At 30.4% G+C, this 18430-nt stretch overlaps 2 protein-coding genes across 2 annotated transcripts in view; one reads left to right on the plus strand and one right to left on the minus strand.

The window, feature by feature from the left end:
• loh (thrombospondin type 1 domain containing lonely heart) overlaps positions 1-18430 on the plus strand; it is a 276194-nt gene that overhangs the window by 185423 nt on the left and 72341 nt on the right. The gene's annotated exons all lie outside the window — the stretch shown is intronic.
• LOC141393882 (uncharacterized) lies at positions 3590-18051 on the minus strand. The gene is made up of 2 exons (XM_073967484.1): positions 17563-18051; positions 3590-4128 (listed from the first exon to the last, which is right to left on the minus strand). Exons 1-2 carry the CDS (start codon positions 17611-17613, stop codon positions 3793-3795), a joined length of 387 nt encoding a protein of 128 aa, XP_073823585.1. The 5' UTR covers positions 17614-18051; the 3' UTR covers positions 3590-3792.

Here is an 18430-nt window from a genome sequence, read left to right on the forward strand (position 1 = left end):
TTTTTAAAGAATTTTAAAGACCACCTAACGTGGATTTTTTAAAGAATTTTAAAGACCACCTAACGTGGATTTTTTAAAGAATTTTAAAGACCACCTAACGTGGATTTTTTAAAGAATTTTAAAGACCACCTAACGTGGATTTTTTAAAGAATTTTAAAGACCACCTAACGTGGATTTTTTAAAGAATTTTAAAGACCACCTAACGTGGATTTTTTAAAGAATTTTAAAGACCACCTAACGTGGATTTTTTAAAGAATTTTAAAGACCACCTAACGTGGATTTTTTAAAGAATTTTAAAGACCACCTAACGTGGATTTTTTAAAGACCACCTAACGTGGATTTTTTAAAGACCACCTAACGTGGATTTTTTAAAGACCACCTAACGTGGATTTTTTAAAGACCACCTAACGTGGATTTTTTAAAGAATTTTAAAGACCACCTAACGTGGATTTTTCAATGAATTTTAAAGACCACCTAACGTGGATTTTTTAAAGAATTTTAAAGACCACCTAACGTGGATTTTTTAAAAAATTTTAAAGACCGCCTAACGTGGATTTTTTAAAAAATTTTAAAGACCGCCTAACGTGGATTTTTTAAAGAATTTTAAAGACCACCTAACGTGGATTTTTTAAAGAATTTTAAAGACCACCTAACGTGGATTTTTTAAAGAATTTTAAAGACCACCTAACGTGGATTTTTTAAAGAATTTTAAAGACCACCTAACGTGGATTTTTTAAAGAATTTTAGGGACCACCTAACGTGGATTTTTTAAAGAATTTTAAAGACCACCTAACGTGGATTTTTTAAAGAATTTTAAAGACCACATAACGTGGATTTTTTAAAGAATTTTAAAGACCACCTAACGTGGATTTTTTAAAGAATTTTAGAGACCACCTACCGTGGATTTTTTAAAGAATTTTAGAGACCACCTAACGTGTATTTTTTAAAGAATTTTAGAGACCACCTAACGTGTATTTTTTAAAGAATTTTAGGGACCACCTAACGTGGATTTTTAAAGAATTTTAGAGACCACCTAACGTGGATTTTTAAAGAATTTTAGAGACCACCTAACGTGGATTTTTTAAAGAATTTTAAAGACCACCTAACCTGGATTTTTTAAAAAATTTTAAAGACCACCTAACGTGGATTTTTTAAAGAATTTTAAAGACCACCTAACGTGGATTTTTTAAAGAATTTTAGAGACCACCTAACGTGGATTTTTTAAAAAATTTTAGAGACCACCTAACGTGTATTTTTTAAAGAATTTTAGAGACCACCTAACGTGTATTTTTTAAAGAATTTTAGGGACCACCTAACGTGGATTTTTAAAGAATTTTAGAGACCACCTAACGTGGATTTTTAAAGAATTTTAGAGACCACCTAACGTGGATTTTTTAAAGAATTTTAAAGACCACCTAACGTGGATTTTTTAAAGAATTTTAAAGACCACCTAACGTGGATTTTTTAAAGAATTTTAGGGACCACCTAACGTGGATTTTTTAAAGAATTTTAGGGACCACCTAACGTGGATTTTTCAAAGAATTTTAAAGACCACCTAACGTGGATTTTTTAAAGAATTTTAAAGACCACCTAACGTGGATTTTTTTAAAGAATTTTAGGAGCCGTGTAACGTGGATTTTTTAAAGAATTTTAGGAGCCGTGTAACGTGGATTTTTTAAAGAATTTTAAGAGCCGTGTAACGTGGATTTTTTAAATAATTTTAGTAGCCGTGTAACGTGGATTTTTTAAAGAATTTTAGGAGCCGTGTAACGTGGATTTTTTAAAGAATTTTAGGAGCCGTGTAACGTGGATTTTTTAAAGAATTTTAGGAGCCGTTTAACGTGGATTTTTTAAAGAATTTTAGGAGCCGTGTAACGTGGATTTTTTAAAGAATTTTAGGAGCCGTGTAACGTGGATTTTTTAAAGAATTTTAGGAGCCGTGTAACGTGGATTTTTTAAAGAATTTTAGGAGCCGTTTAACGTGGATTTTTTAAAGAATTTTAGGAGCCGTGTAACGTGGATTTTTTAAAGAATTTTAAAGACCACCTAACGTGGATTTTTTAAAGAATTTTAAAGACCACCTAACGTGGATTTTTTAAAGAATTTTAAAGACCACCTAACGTGGATTTTTTAAATAATTTTAGAGGTCACGTAACTTGGATTTTTTTTAAGAATTTTAGAGGTCACGTAACGTGGATTTTTTTTAAGAATTTTAGAGGTCACGTAACGTGGATTTTTTTTAAAGAAATTAAGAGACAACCTAACGTGGATTTTTTAAAAAAAATTTAAAGACCACCTAACATGGATTTTTTTAAAGAAATTAAGAGATAACCTAACGTGGATTTTTTAAAAAAATTTAAAGAAAGAAGAACAAAGTTTAGAGGGCACGTAACGTTTACTTTTAAATAATTGTAGAGCTTACGTAACTTGTATTTTTTAAAGAATTTTAAAGTGGATTTTTTAAGAATTTTAGGAGCCAAACAACGTGGATTTTTTAAAGAATTTTAGATACCACCTAACGTGATTTTTTAAAGAATTTTAGGAGGCAGCGGAACGGGGATTTTTTAGAGAATTTTAGGAGGCCGCGAAACGGGGATATTGTAAAGAATTTTAGGCCACAGAATTTAGTGGCTACGTAACGTGGTAAGAAAGAAGAACAAAGTTTAGAGGGCACGTAACGTTTACTTTTAAATAATTGTAGAGCTTACGTAACTTGTATTTTTTAAAGAATTTTAAAGTGGATTTTTTAAGAATTTTAGGAGCCAAGTAACGTGGATTTATTAAGGAATTTAGAAGCCACTAAACATGGATTTATTAAGGAATTTAGAGGACACGAAACATGGATTTTTAAAGAATGTTAGAGGCAACCCAACTTGCATTTTTTACAGAATTTTAGGTACCTCCTAAAGTGGATTTTTTTAAAGAATTTTACAAGCCACGTAAAGTGGATTTTTAAAGCATCTTAGAAAGATCAGTTTATCAGTAGTTCGTTTGTTCGTTTTTTTCTGAAGAAGTTAATTAGCTCATTTAAGTGAACTAATTCGACTAGTTCCTCAGCATATTTTCTGAACTATTCCTGGAAAAGTATAATGTATCCAATATAAAGAATAAAATTCTATACTTTAATTCAATGAGAAGTCAATATTTTTTATTCTTCGTTAGTTCTTTTCTGGACCATAAACAAGAAATTTGTCTGAACAAGTTCATTAGCTCATTTGAGTGAATCGTTCAATTGAACTAATTTGGATAGTTCCTCAATGTCTATACTGGGCTATTCGGGGTGAATTATAAAGTATTTCCAATAAAAAAATTTATCTAAATATGTTCATTTGTTGTGAAGCCAATTATTTGAATTTTTATAACGAATTTCAAAGAGATACCCTACTCTATCGACTTGAACAAAATACCAAAAACAATTTCTTATTTTGAGAAATTAGGTCTGTTTGATAACTTCGCAAACAAAAAGTACTTGCAAGTTTTTGCAACTACTTGCAAGTACTTCTCAGTTCTTTTTTACTGAACAAGTTCGTTATCGATCAACATTTTTTAAACGTCTGTATACTTCACACAAATTTCAACGACATTTTAATTTGGTTATTTATATCCCCCTTCAGGATTTCCATTTATTTATAATACGATGACACACCTACTAAACTACACATAAAATAAAATATTTTCATATAGTATATAATAAAAGTAATAAAAATACAAAAATGTATAACTATTTTAAGAAAATACAATTGAATAAAAATACAATTTCACCAAGATTTCCACACACATGTTTTTTGATTTTTAGATTTTCCATATGCCTTTCTTAATTAGAAAATCATTCAAATTTTTCGTAGTTATCATCAACCATTTGGCATACTTAAGAAGTTCTTCTTTTTTACGCTCATCACTCTCATCGCGTGCCTGGGCAAGTAAATTGAATATTTCCTGCAGTTCAACGGCATAATCCTTATTTTCAGCCTGTACCAAATTGGCAAAGAAGGTACGATATTTCCCAACATCACGTTTAGCCTTTAACAACCATGAACATTTTTCCGTTGGCATCAGCAAGGGATCATTCTGTTCATCCACATTAAAACAATCGGGAATATTTTCGGGGATATAAAAGGAATGGCATAGCTGTAAAGAAATGAGACAATAGGGTAATTAATAAATATTTATTTCACTTATTTTTGAGAAGAACTATCAGGAAAGCATTACTTTTGTGTCCTTCGTTTGTCTTATGTTGTCTATTATCGACAATAAAATATTTTGGTTAAAATAATATACTATCCAAAGTAAATTAAAGAAATTATAACTTAAGAAAAACTGAAGTATAGATGGTTCTCTTTGTTGAACAGTGTCCAAGATGCTTTGTCTTGTTTCCAGTTCATATCTATATTTAACTTCTAAAATAATATACTTTTATTTATTTGAATGAAGATCTAGCTGGAGGCTTGCACTTTTTGGTTAAACATAAAATTGCCTAAGAAATGTATTGCCCTTGAAGTATAGATGGCGTTCTTAATGCAAGATTTTTAAAAGACTTTAGTTTAGTTTTTCCCCAGGATATATGCTTATTTTTTTGTAAAACAACTACGTTATTGACCCTTGTTTTAAGTATCAAAATCTCAAGATCCCAACGTGTGGATCGTTATTTATTCGAATGGGCATACTATAGAATATGCAAATATCCAACATCAAGACAAACATATTAGAGTTGAAGTATAAATGACGTTCGTTATTTAATAAAAAACTGATCTCTCGGACCTTCGCACTATACAACATTTCAAGATCTGTACCATTCGTTTAACCTGTGGATAGTCATTTTATTTCCATCTTATTTAATGTGTAAAAAATTTACATCTGCCTAGAAGTATGTACATTTGTTAATATTTCTCAAACAGTTCTCCTAATAAACATTTAGTCCTTAAAGTATAGATGGATCTGTCAATACATTTTATGAAATACCAACGATATTCTTGCCAGAGTCTTATAATTCATCAAGGAGAAGTTCAGATTCCTATTATGAGCAGAGCTGATATAAAGTTTTCTCCGACACATGAAATAATGGTTCAAGTATACAAAACTGAAATTAACTCAAAAACCCACGGAAAGATAACTTATCTGCTGGCCTCAATTAAATGTTTCATTGAAACGATGAAGTGGTTAATTAGGACAGCGCACATATAGCAGAAGTCCTGGCGTAGCTGGTTATTCGTCAGTCCCACGCAATGTTGTACTTATACGTTGTTTAGCAACCAGACAAGCACTGCTATGGGAGAAATTGACAATCTCACATCAATGGTTTGGTTAAACAAAGAACTGAAAGCTGATGTATCCTCAATAAGCAAAATAAGATAATGGATTTGTTGATCCAGACCTAATGAAACGGATGTAGAACAACGGTAATCGAAAAAAAAAACCTTTCGACTCTGATGAAATTCAGGGCATGGCGTCTTTTACTCATGATACTATTCAATAGCCTACTTAACATCTAGGTTTGTCAGAACGTGGAGGCCATGAGCAAATGCTAACTTTGCGAGAGATTTTCACTTTGACCAATAAATATGTCTTGCACAATGATGGAGTTTTTATCTAAATCAGTGCACAGAAGGCAGATATCCTGACAGACTAAATGTAGACAGTAAGGTAAGATCGGTTTTGAAAGTAAGTGGTTGAAAGTAGCAAAGAACAGAAAGCAATGAACATATCTATAGAACAAGGCGGATTTTGGTTTTTAGAAAAATATTCTTAACAAAATTCACTGTATGGCCATCAGGGACTTTGAAAAATATTCTTTGAAAAGCTTTACTACGAGGGCGGTTCGGAAACTTCTTAGCCTATCAATGAAAGAGAATAGTTAGTTTTTCAAAAATATTTTTATTTTTCAATATAATCTCCTGAAACTTCAATACGCTTAGTCCAACGCATATCTAGCAATTCTATCCCTTGATTAAAATAGTTTTCCTCAAGGTCTTCAAAATAGTGGTTTACAACTGTAATTGCATCTTCATTTGAGGTAAAGCGCTTGCCAGCAAGGAATTATTTTAGATTTGGGAACAAGTAAAAGTCACTGGGAGCTAAATCAGGAGAATAAGGTGGGTGGTCAAGCAACTCGTACTTTAATTCGTTGATTTTAGCCATTGTTAAAGCACTCTTGTGCGCTGGTGCGTTGTCTTGATGAAAAATTATTTTTTTGTGTTGTAAGGCAAGACGTTTTCTCGAATTTGTACATTTAATTGATCCAAAAGATTGCAATAGTACTCTGAATTTATTGTTTTACCCTTTTGCAGATAGTCAATCAATAAAATACCTTTGAAGTCCCAAAAAACCGTTGAATTGTTTTTGCCTTCTTTGGGGCACTTCCTCCAGCTTCAGTCCATTGATTGGATTGTTCTTTTGTCTCTGGAGTATAGTGGTGGATCCATGTCTCATCAACAGTTATAAAACGACGCTTAAAATCCATTTTATTTCGCTTAAAACGATCCAAACAAGCTTGAGAAATGTTCATTCTTATGCGTTTTTGATCGACTGTTAACAAATGCGGCACCCATCTTGCAGAAAGCTTTTTCATCTGTAGTTCTTTATGCAAAATTAAATGGACTCGATCATTTGAGATGCCCATGATATTAGCAATTTCACGCACTTTTATTCGTCGATCATTCAATCATCATGCACTTTGGCTACAATTTATGTTGTTGTTGCTGTTTTTGGACGTCCACTACGTGGTTCATCTTCAATGCTTGTACGACCACGTTTAAATTCAGCAACCCAATTTTTTACTGTTGCATATGAAGGAGCACTTTCACCTAACACATTCACCATATCATTATGAATTTCTTGTCCCGATAAATCTTTTTTATGCAAATATTTAATGACAGCACGCATTTCTAATTTTTCCATTGTAAAAAATTGCGGATGCGTCTTTTTTGAACACCTGTTTCTTTATGAAGGAGTTGCCAGATCGAAACAAAATTTAACATGTGTTCATAACAGAGATGGAACTTTCCAAAACACTTAACTTTTTTCTGTTTATACCGCGCTTTTTGTGCTAGGCTAAGAAGTTTCCGAACTGCCCTCGTATATGCACACCAATTTCACATTCTATAATATTTAGACATGTATTAAATTTGAGACATAGGTGGCGCTGTTTAACATTAACCACTAATTACCAAAGATTTGTATATAGATCAGCGTCGCCCATAATATTTCTATCAATACTAAAACATGTGTGTATGTATGGGTGAAAAAAAACCACATGATGTTCTTCGTTTGTTTATGTACACGTACACTGTACGTGAACAAAGAGAAGAAAATGCAAAAACAAATCAGTGGGCGCCCGCACTATACTGTCTTTGCAAAGAAGCGTGTCCCTAATATAGATACATGTGGCTTTTTTTGATTCCGTAGTTAAATAGAGGCGCCAAAGATTTAAAATATAAAATTTTAATCTTTTGAAATTTTGCCTGTTAAGGCGAAGATCATTTTTAATGATTTTTATTAATTTTCTCGTTTGGAGTTAAGCTTGATGATTGACAATTTTTTGCAAGTGAAAAAGGAAAGCCAATCAAAATTAAATTTTAATCAAAATTTTAGGTAAATTTGTTACTAAATAGTTGGAGAAAATAATGGAAAAAAATTTATTGTTGTGGGTCATAACGTGATATCTGCTATAATTAGCACACCCACCTGAATTTTTCCTATCATTAACAAAGTTGTAGCTGAAAACAACCGTAAACGAAATTTGTGCTCAAACTTTGGTCATATGGTATTAAAATCTACTGTAATTTGTATATTGTTCCTCAACCTTTAGACTAACTATAAACATGTACATCGTCAAAATAATGGTCATTGACTTCTCATATAGTTTGAGGAAATCAGCGTCAAACAATTTGGAGTTGATTTTGTTTAGTTCGTCCGTTTGTTTGGCTCGAGCTCATGATAACTTTCGAACGGATCATCCTATTTGTTCCAATTTTTGGACCTCGCAATATTTTGTCCAAACTTTAAGCCATATCGATCCTCTCCATCCGGCACTTTCGCACAAGACTTCAAAATGTTTCGCTAAAATTGTGCGCACAATAACTCTCGAAGGTCCAAATCGATTTTTACTTCAGGTACCTCCACACAAAAATTCAAATTTGAACATCCTAAAATTATTTCCAGACGTATATATTCCAAGTACCAAGATGGTCTATATGGGAGAACATCTTCGGATACCTCCCTCACAAAAGTTCAACATAAGTGCAGTTTATGGGCTGTTTGAAGATCCATTGGATACTTTGACCAATGGTACACCTTGCGGTCTTGACATAATGGTCCAAAAGCTCTAAATCTTACGGTAACCAACTGGAATGAATTCCGAAATTAGGTCCACTTCCAAAATGAAATATATCGGTCCATTTTGTCAGGTATCTTCTCCGCAAAAGTGCAAAACTTTTGCGATTTTATCGATGTCAAATTTATGAGCACAACATAAGCATTTATTCGCGACGCCCATATCGTAAGGTTATATACCCCAAATGTTTCAATATTTTTGTCGGAAAGTTTTTACGTTCATAAAGGCCACAAAATGTCTCTTTCGGCAAATCTAGCTGATACTTTATTGCTTGTTTTTTTAGAAAACAAAAGTTATGAATTTTCATAAGTTTGCATCCGCTGTACCGAAAGAAATGATTAATGTTTGGGCATAGTCCTTGGAAGGTTTTTAATGTCATTGAGTCCATAAACATCTACTCCTACCAATAAGATAGAAATAAGATGGAGTTTTTGCGACTTAATATGTTTTGTCAGGACTTTGCTAAAATTAAAAATTTTTTGCAAATCCCAAATATGTATTTCGTAGTCTCAAACAGTACTGCGAGTAGGATTCGGAGTCTATGAGTCGTTATTTGTTTCTCCCGACTTCTGATAAAAATGTGTTCTTTTTTGTTTAATGTCATTTTCTAATTTTTTAGTTGGCTTCCACAATCTCTGTCACTTCTGTTGTTTTTATATTTTTCTTACAATAGCTGGATATAAAATCAATTTAGAAAAAAAGCGCCTTAGAGAATTTTTGATTGAAATATTCGATACAAGTCTGATCTGCACTCGCGGATTCGAGTTATTCTTCTTTTTGGATTTATTTATTTCATTTAATTTATTAATGGTATACAAATAACATTAAAAGTTTTTTGATATAGATATTTTTATTAGAATCAGCCCTCGTGGTCAAAAATGTGTTGAAATGAAAACATAATAAGTCAAAAGTAACACAAAACTATTTTTAATGGGACAGAAGTTAATTTTCTGGATATGTACATTAAAGAAGAAGAAAAGGCGTAATGTTCGGGCCGAACTGTTTATATCCTCCACCACATTAAAACATTGTCTCTATCTCTATTCGACATAATCGCGAATGCAATCCCTGTATTCAAACGTGGATCTATTTTAACCACTTTCTGCATGGAGGTTCTCCCACCAAAGGGATTTCCAAAATCCATATTACAGACACAGATATGTTTAAAAGTTAGGAAAATACCTTCGAAATATCGAAAATTTTGCGATAGCGAAAACGTAGACCTATATTAGCAATTCTCTGGGAGAATTAGAACCCAATTTGCCAAATAAGAGCTAATGTGGTTAAAAATTCTGGGATATACCAAACCGTAAACCTGTATGGGAAATATTCATTTGAAAGATTTTTTAGTTATTGCGTCAATGCTGTTGGAGAATTTGGCTTAAATCTTGAAATTACTGGGCGGAACCTTGGTATGGTATCCAAATTTCAAACTTGTATCTTAAATACTGTGCCCTCTCTCTATTGAATTTATACAATTTGTGTCAATATTGCATATAAAATGACCTAAAAAAACCTTTTAAATAGCTTTACATCACGCTACACAACGTTTTTAAATTTCATTATTTTTGGTCAAGGTGGGCACCCCCCGAAATAAAATCCTGCGTACGTCCCTGCTCCAGATTATGAGCTTCTAAGAGGGCCTTTGAAAAAATATTCTTTACAAAATCCAAGTTTATGTCTCTGAAGGTCTTTGAAAAAATATTCTTTAAAAAATCCAAGTTTATGTCTCTGAAGGTCTTTGAAAAAATATTCTTTAAAAAATCCAAGTTTATGTCTCTAAAGTTCTTTAAAAAATACATTGTATTTATTGTAGTATACTAGCCACATATGGCCATTTGGCGTGGCTTTGAAATGAATAAATAATAATAAATAAAAAAATAAACATTAAAAAATCCACGTTTATGTCTTCAAAGGTCGTTGAAAAAATATTCGTTAAAAAAAATCCACGTTTATGTCGCTAATGAAATTTGAAAAAAATATTCTTTAAAAAAAAATTACGTTTATGTCTCAAAGGTCTTTGAACAAAATTCTTTAAAAAATCTTCGTTTATGTACTTAAAGGTCTTTGAAAAATATTTTTTAACAAGTCCACGTTTAGGTCCCCAAATATCTTTGAAAAAAAATATTCTTTAAAAAATCTACACGCAGAGAAAAAATATGATTGATTCAACAATATTCGAAGAGCAACATATGTATTGTAAAGATATTGTTAAATTCCAAATGTGGTATTGTGATTCCAACAATTGGGTTTTGTTAAATCCAAAAATAGTTTTTGTGAACTGGACAATAGTTCTCTCTTTTCTTCGACAATTTTTTCTCTTCTCTCGCTATTCGATGCCGTGTTGAAAAAAACAATTATGGTGAGTTTTGTTTGTATGACATGATGCCTTTATCTTTGGTTTTGTGTGTATGTATACCAACAATGAGACTCTTGTTTTTATTTGTTTCTGTTTTGTTTCATTCTTCTATCTTCATTGTGCTTTGAGGTTTGGTGTTATACCGGAGTTTGTAATGGGGTTTAATTATTCCTTATGTTGTGGTGGGTGCTTGTGGCTTTTTGTTTGTCTTTGTTGTCAGAAAATGCAGCAAACCATGTATTGTGTTCATCACTGATTGCAATATTATACGCGACATTTATATCCAAGTTATGTGAAAAGTGTATATGAGAAGTATATACACTCAAATCAAAAATTTCTGGGTTGACTATACTTTTTGTAAACAAAATTAGATTATGATAGTTCCTACAATCGGTATTGTTAACGATTTTTACAATATTGCGGAAATTCGAAAGTTGTTTTTGTTTTCTATGTTTGGAACAAAAGATGGTATTTTTGGATTTGGATTACAATGTTTGAACAAAACAAATACATTTTTGGAACCAAAACAGATATTTTTGTTCCAACAAAAGCGAAAAATATTTTTTCTCTGCGTGTACTCAAATGACGTCTTGACACGATAACTATCAAAAGGAATGAATTCCGAAATTAGGTCCACTTCCAAAATGAAATATATCGGTCCATTTTGTCAGGTATCTTCTCCGCAAAAGTGCAAAACTTTTGCGATTTTATCGATGTCAAATTTATGAGCACAACATAAGCATTTATTCGCGACGCCCATATCGTAAGGTTATATACCCCAAATGTTTCAATATTTTTGTCGGAAAGTTTTTACGTTCAAAAAGGCCACGAAATGTCTCTTTCGGCAAATCTGACTGATACTTTATTGTTTGTTTTTCTGAAAACAAAAGTTATGAATTTTCATAAGTTTGCATCCGCTGTACCGAAAGAAATGATTAATCTTTGGGCATGTCCTTGGAAGGTTTTTAATGTCATCGAGTTCATAAACATCTACTCCTACCATTAAGATAGAAATAAGCTGAAACAACAACCATTGGGGTATCAGATGGAGTTTTTGCGACTTAACATGTATTGTCATGACTTTGCTAAAATTAAAAAATTTTTGCAAATCCCAAATATGGATTTCATAGTCTCAAACAGTACTGCGAGTAGGATTCGGAGTGTATGAGTCGTAATTTGTTTCTCCCGTCTTCTGATAAAAATGTGTTCTTTTTTGTTTAATGTCATTTTCTGATTTTTTAGTTGGCTTCCACAATCTCTGTCACTTCTGGTGTTTTTATATTTTTCTTACAATAGCTGGATATGCAATCAATTTAGAAAATAGCGCCTTAGAGAAATTTTGATTGAAATATTCGATACCAGTCTGATCTGCACTCGCGGATTCGAGTTATTCTACTTTTTGGATTTATTTATTTCATTTAATTAATTAATGGTATACAAATAACATTAAAAGTTTTTTGATATAGATATTTTTATTAGAATCAGCCCTCGTGGTCAAAAATGTGTTGAAATGAAAACATAATAAGTCAAAAGTAACACAAAACTATTTTTAATGGGACAGAAGTTAATTTTCTGGATATGTACATTAAAGAAGAAGAAAAGGCGTAATGTTCGGGCCGAACTGTTTATATCCTCCACCACATTAAAACATTGTCTCTATCTCTATTCGACATATTCGCGAATGCAATCCCTGTATTCAAACGTGGATCTATTTTAACCACTTTCTGCACGCAGAGAAAAAATATGATTGATCCAACAATATTCGAAGAGCAAAATATGTATTGTAAAGATATTGTTAAATTCCAAATGTAGTATTGTGATTCCAACAATTGGGTTTTGTTAAATCCAAAAATAGTTTTTGTGAACTGGACAATAGTTCTCTCTTTTCTTCGACAATTTTTTCTCTTCTCTCGCTATTCGATGCCGTGTTGAAAAAAACAATTACGGTGAGTTTTGTTTGTATGACATGATGCCTTTATCTTTGGTTTTGTGTGTATGTATACCAACAATGAGACTCTTGTTTTTATTTGTTTCTGTTTTGTTTCATTCTTCTATCTTCATTGTGCTTTGAGGTTTGGTGTTATACCGGAGTTTGTAATGGTGTTTAATTATTCCTTATGTTGTGGTGGGTGCTTGTGGCTTTTTGTTTGTCTTTGTTGTCAGCCAATGCAGCAAACCATGTATTGTGTTCATCAGTGATTGCAATATTATACGCGACATTTATATCCAAGTTATGTGAAAAGTGTATATGAGAAGTATATACACTCAAATCAAAAATTTCTGGGCTGGTTTTCTGGGTTGACAATACTTTTTGTAAACAAAATTATATTATGATAGTTCCTACAATCGGTATTGTTAACGATTTTTACAATATTGCGGAAATTCGAAAGTTGTTTTTGTTTTCTATGTTTGGAACAAAAGATGGTATTTTTGGATTTGGATTACAATGTTTGAACAAAACAAATACATTTTTGGAACCAAAACAGATATTTTTGTTCCAACAAAAGCGAAAAATATTTTTTCTCTGCGTGTACGTCTATGTTACTAAAGGTATTTAAAAAATTATTCTTTAAAAAATCCACATTTATGTCTCTAAAAATCTTTGAAAACAATTCTTTAAAAAAATCGAAGTTTATGTCTCTAAAAGTCTTCAAAAAAATATTCTTTAAAAAATTTCACCTTTATGTTTTAGAGGTCTTTGGAAAAATATTCTTTAAAAAATCGATGCTTATGTCTCTAAAGATATTTCAAAAAAAATTATTTAAAAAATCTACGTTTATGTCTCTAAAGGTCTTTGAGAAAATATTCTTTAAATAACCATGTTTATGTGCCTAAAGGTCTTTCAAAAAATATTCTTAAAAAAATTCACGTTTCTGTTTCCAAAGGTCTTTGAAAAATATTCTTTAAAACCACGTTTCTGTTTCCAAAGGTTATACCTTCAAAGGCCTTTGAAAAATATTAAAAAAAAAAAATTCACGTTTATGTTTCCAAAGGTCTTTGAAAAATATTCTTTAAAAAATCCATGCTTATGTTTCCAAAGGTCTTTGAAAAAATTTGCCTTAAAAAGTCCAGGTGTATGTCTCTAAAGTCTTTAAACAATTATTCTTTAAAAAATCCAGGTTTATGCCATAAAAGGTCTTTAAAAAATTATTCTTTAAAAAATCCACGTTAATGTCTCTAAAGTCTTTAAAAACTATTCTTTAAAAAATCCACGTTTATGTCTCTAAAGATCTTTCAAAAAATATTCTTTAAAAATCTACGTTTATGTCGCTAAAGGTCTTTGAAAAAATATTCTTTATATATCCACATTTATGTCTTAAAAGGTCTTTGAAAAAATATTCTTTAAAAAATCCACGTTTATGACTGTAAAAGTCTTTGAAAAAATATTCTTTAAAAAATCCAAGTTTATGTCTCCAAAGATTTTTGAAAAATTTTCTTTAAAAATCCACGTTTATATATCTAAAGATCTTTGAAAAAATATTCTTTAAAAAAATCCACGTTTATGTCGCCAAAGGTCTTCTTAAATAATATTATTATTTAAAAAAATCCAAGTTTATGTCTTCAAAAGTCTTTGAAAAATATTCTTTAAAAAAATCCACGTTTATGTCTTCAAAAGTCTTTGAAAAATATTCTTTAAAAAAATCCACGTTTATGTCTTCAAAAGTCTTTGAAAAATATTCTTTAAAAAATCCACGTTTATGTCTTCAAAAGTCTTTGAAAAATATTCTTTAAAAAATCCACGTTTATGTCTTCAAAAGTCTTTGAAAAATATTCTTTGAAAAATCCACGTTTATGTCTTCAAAAGTCTTTGAAAAATATTCTTTAAAAAATCCACGTTTATGTCTTCAAAAGTCTTTGAAAAATATTCTTTAAAAAATCCACGTTTATGTCTTCAAAAGTCTTTGAAAAATATACTTTAAAAAATCCACGTTTATGTCTTCAAAAGTCTTTGAAAAATATTCTTTAAAAAATCCACGTTTATGTCTTCAAAAGTCTTTGAAAAATATTCTTTAAAAAATCCACGTTTATGTCTTCAAAAGTCTTTGAAAAATATTCTTTAAAAAATCCACGTTTATGTCTTCAAAAGTCTTTGAAAAATATTCTTTAAAAAATCCACGTTTATGTCTTCAAAAGTCTTTGAAAAATATTCTTTAAAAAATCCACGTTTATGTCTTCAAAAGTCTTTGAAAAATATTCTTTAAAAAATCCACGTTTATGTCTTCAAAAGTCTTTGAAAAATATTCTTTAAAAAATCCACGTTTAAGTCTCTAAAGGTCTTTGAAAAAATATTCTTTAAAAAATCCACGTTTATGTCTCTAAAGGTCTTTGAAAAAATGTTCTTTAAAAATCCACGTTTATGTCTCTAAAGGTCTTTGAAAAAATATTCTTTAAAAAATCCACGTTTATGTCTTCAAAAGTCTTTGAAAAATATTCTTTAAAAAATCCAAGTTTATGTCTTCAAAAGTCTTTGAAAAATATTCTTTAAAAAAATCCACGTTTATGCCTTCAAAAGTCTTTGAAAAATATTCTTTAAAAAATCCACGTTTATGTCTTCAAAAGTCTTTGAAAAATATTCTTTAAAAAATCCACGTTTATGTCTTCAAAAGTCTTTGAAAAATATTCTTTAAAAAATCCACGTTTATGTCTTCAAAAGTCTTTGAAAAATATTCTTTAAAAAATCCACGTTTATGTCCTCTAAAGTCTTTGGGAAAATATTCTTTAAAAAATCCACGTTTATGTCTTCAAAAGTCGTTGAAAAATATTCTTTAAAAAATCCACGTTTATGTCTTCAAAAGTCGTTGAAAAATATTCTTTAAAAAATCCACGTTTATGTCTTCAAAAGTCTTTGAAAAATATTCTTTAAAAAATCCACGTTTCAAAAGTCTTTGAAAAATATTCTTTAAAAAATCCACGTTTCAAAAGTCTTTGAAAAATATTCTTTAAAAAATCCACGTTTATGTCTTCAAAAGTCTTTGAAAAATATGCTTTAAAAAATCCACGTTTATGTCTTCAAAAGTCTTTGGGAAAATATTCTTTAAAAAATCCACGCTTCTGTTTCCAATATTCTTTAAAAAATCCATGTTTATGTCTATAAAAGTCTTTGAAAAATATTCTTGAAAAAATCCGCGTTTATGTCTTCAAAAGTCTTTGAAAAATATTCTTTAAAAAATCCGTGTTTTGTCTTCAGAAGTCTTTGAAAAATATTCTTTAAAAAATCTACGTTTATGTCTTTAAAGGTCGTTGGAAAAATATTCTTTAAAAAATCCACGTTTATGTCTGCAAAGTTCGTTGGAAAAATATTCTTTAAAAAATCCACGTTTATGTCTGCAAAGTTCGCTGGAAAAATATTCTTTAAAAAATCCACGTTTATGTCTTCAAAGTTCGTTGGAAAAATATTCTTTAAAAAATCCACGTTTATGTCTTCAAAGGTCGTTGGAAAAATATTCTTTAAAATTCCATGTTTATGTTTTCAAAGGTCGTTGGAAAAATATTCTTTAAAAAATCCACGTTTATGTCTTAAAAGTTCGTTGGAAAAATATTCTTTAAAATATCCACGTTTATGTCTTAAAAGTTCGTTGGAAAAATATTCTTTAAAATATCCAGGTTTAGTGTCTACAAATCTTTGAAAAAAATATCCTTTAAAAAATCCTCATTTGTGCCTCTAAAGATCTTTTAAAAAATATTCTTTAAACAATCCACGTTTGAAAAATATTCTTTAAAAAATCCGCGATTATGTGTCTTTGAAAAGGAAAACCATGCGCCTTAACATATCCACATCAATTTCAAATTCTATGATATTACGGCTGGTATCAGTATTGAGATATAGATTGTGTCAGTCACTTATTACCAAAGAATTTTATATAGACATGTAAAGTACTTTTTTTTGCAAAATATTTTTGAGTTCAATATTTTAGACTATAAAATTTTAATTCTTAATATTATTTTTAAAATAAAAATATTAATTCCCACCCTTGGATATTATACCTAGCCTTGATGAAGTCAATGGCTATGCACATGGGGATTTTGTGAAATTATCTCTGATTTTATTTATTTTATTTGTCATTCGATTTCTTGTCATTCGTTTATGGAAGCAATTTATACAGTTGCTATTTATGGAATTCAATGACGATTTATTTAAAGATTTACTACGTTGTATATTATGTCCAGCAGAGTGACAATATTACACAAATATTTAACCAATAGACCATTCAATGCAAAGATTTATCTCCTATTCTATCTCCTTCTTTGTTCCCTTTCCCCAATTTCATTTTTAATTTCCAAATTTATGTCCAAAAAGGGAATATTTTTGTCGATTCTAGCAGTTTTCAATGTTTTGATTCTAGCAGCTTTCAATGTTTTGAAATATTGATTTTTAAAAGAATTTCACTTTTCAAAATTATTTTCCGTGCGGAAAATTCCGTGGGAATTATTCATAATTGCCCTGAGTTTTTAAAGAATGTTATTTTCTTGGGATGTCTGGAGATTGGCGCTTAGTGTTGAGCTTTCAAGGTAGGTATGCCTATTGCGTACTTACCGACAATGACTAGCTATCCTATAGATATTTAATAAGTCCGCATTTGAAACTAGGAGACTTTATTGGCCACCACTAACTATGCCATTCACTGCTAGATAGTGGCGAGAAGACAAAGCGCTGATATAGGATATTTAGCACTACCGTCCAACAGACTTAAAAACGTGGATTTATTTTTAAGATTGGACCATCATCGTGGATTTGTTAAGGATAAATTTTCATCTACCACATGGACAGTCAATATTCAGGATTTTCTTCTTTCATTCTAACTTTTTAATGAACTTCATGTAATGTTTATTTCAATTAACCATTTCAATTTGAACCTAATACGGCATAACTCACTTGACACATAAATAATGCCATTAAGACACATAATTTCCATTTTGAGATCATTATTTTTGTTGTCCGTATTGTTGATGTTGTTGGAATAGGAAATACTTTCAAAGAAATAAAATTTTTAATTATGTGAAAATTTTCCGTTCGATTTATTATTTATTTGGTTACTGTCGTTTAATATTTCAAAATTCAGTATTCCTGTTTAAGATTTATTGATGTTGTGTTCGCGTAAACAATTAATTTAAAACTGTTGTTGTATGCCGTTTGCAAAAATCGATTCAGATGAAAACTTCGGTAGCTGCTGCTGATGATGTTGATCTGCGTCGGGAATTTATTCTTATCAGTTTTGGAATAAAATATTGGAAAATAAAGAATGCAACCAGCCTACCAAGTGGCTGCATATGGGCCAGTATTTACTAGTAAAATTGTTACATATTTTTTTAGTTGATATTGTTTTTGCATTAGTGCCTCTTTTCGATTAAATCATCAATAGCCGTTTCAGTTTTTTTTTACGATTTTTACTTTATTTTGTTTTGGCATTTTTCCTATTTAGAAATAGGAAAAGATTAATAAAACGCAAAACAAAAACATGATTTGCAATTTTATTCGTCTTAGTAAAAAATATTGCGATAACTTTGTTTTCCATTAAATCGTCAGACGGCGATTAGTCTATTGGCTCTGGGTAGGAGTATTTGCCTAACATTGTGAGGAGGTTGAGTCGGGAGGGGTAAATGGCATGCTATTGAGTCAGGGTCAAACTGTTGATTAATATCCGCAAAATAAAAATTAATAGAAATTCTTTGAAAAAATTTTAAAGTGGAAAGATTTTCATTTCTAAAAATATTTTTTGAAATCTAATAGTTCTGAAAGTTCA

The sequence above is a fragment of the Musca autumnalis genome, unplaced genomic scaffold (assembly GCF_047663935.1).
Source record: "Musca autumnalis isolate F117 unplaced genomic scaffold, ASM4766393v1 scaffold_2, whole genome shotgun sequence".
Lineage (NCBI taxonomy): Eukaryota > Metazoa > Arthropoda > Insecta > Diptera > Muscidae > Musca > Musca autumnalis.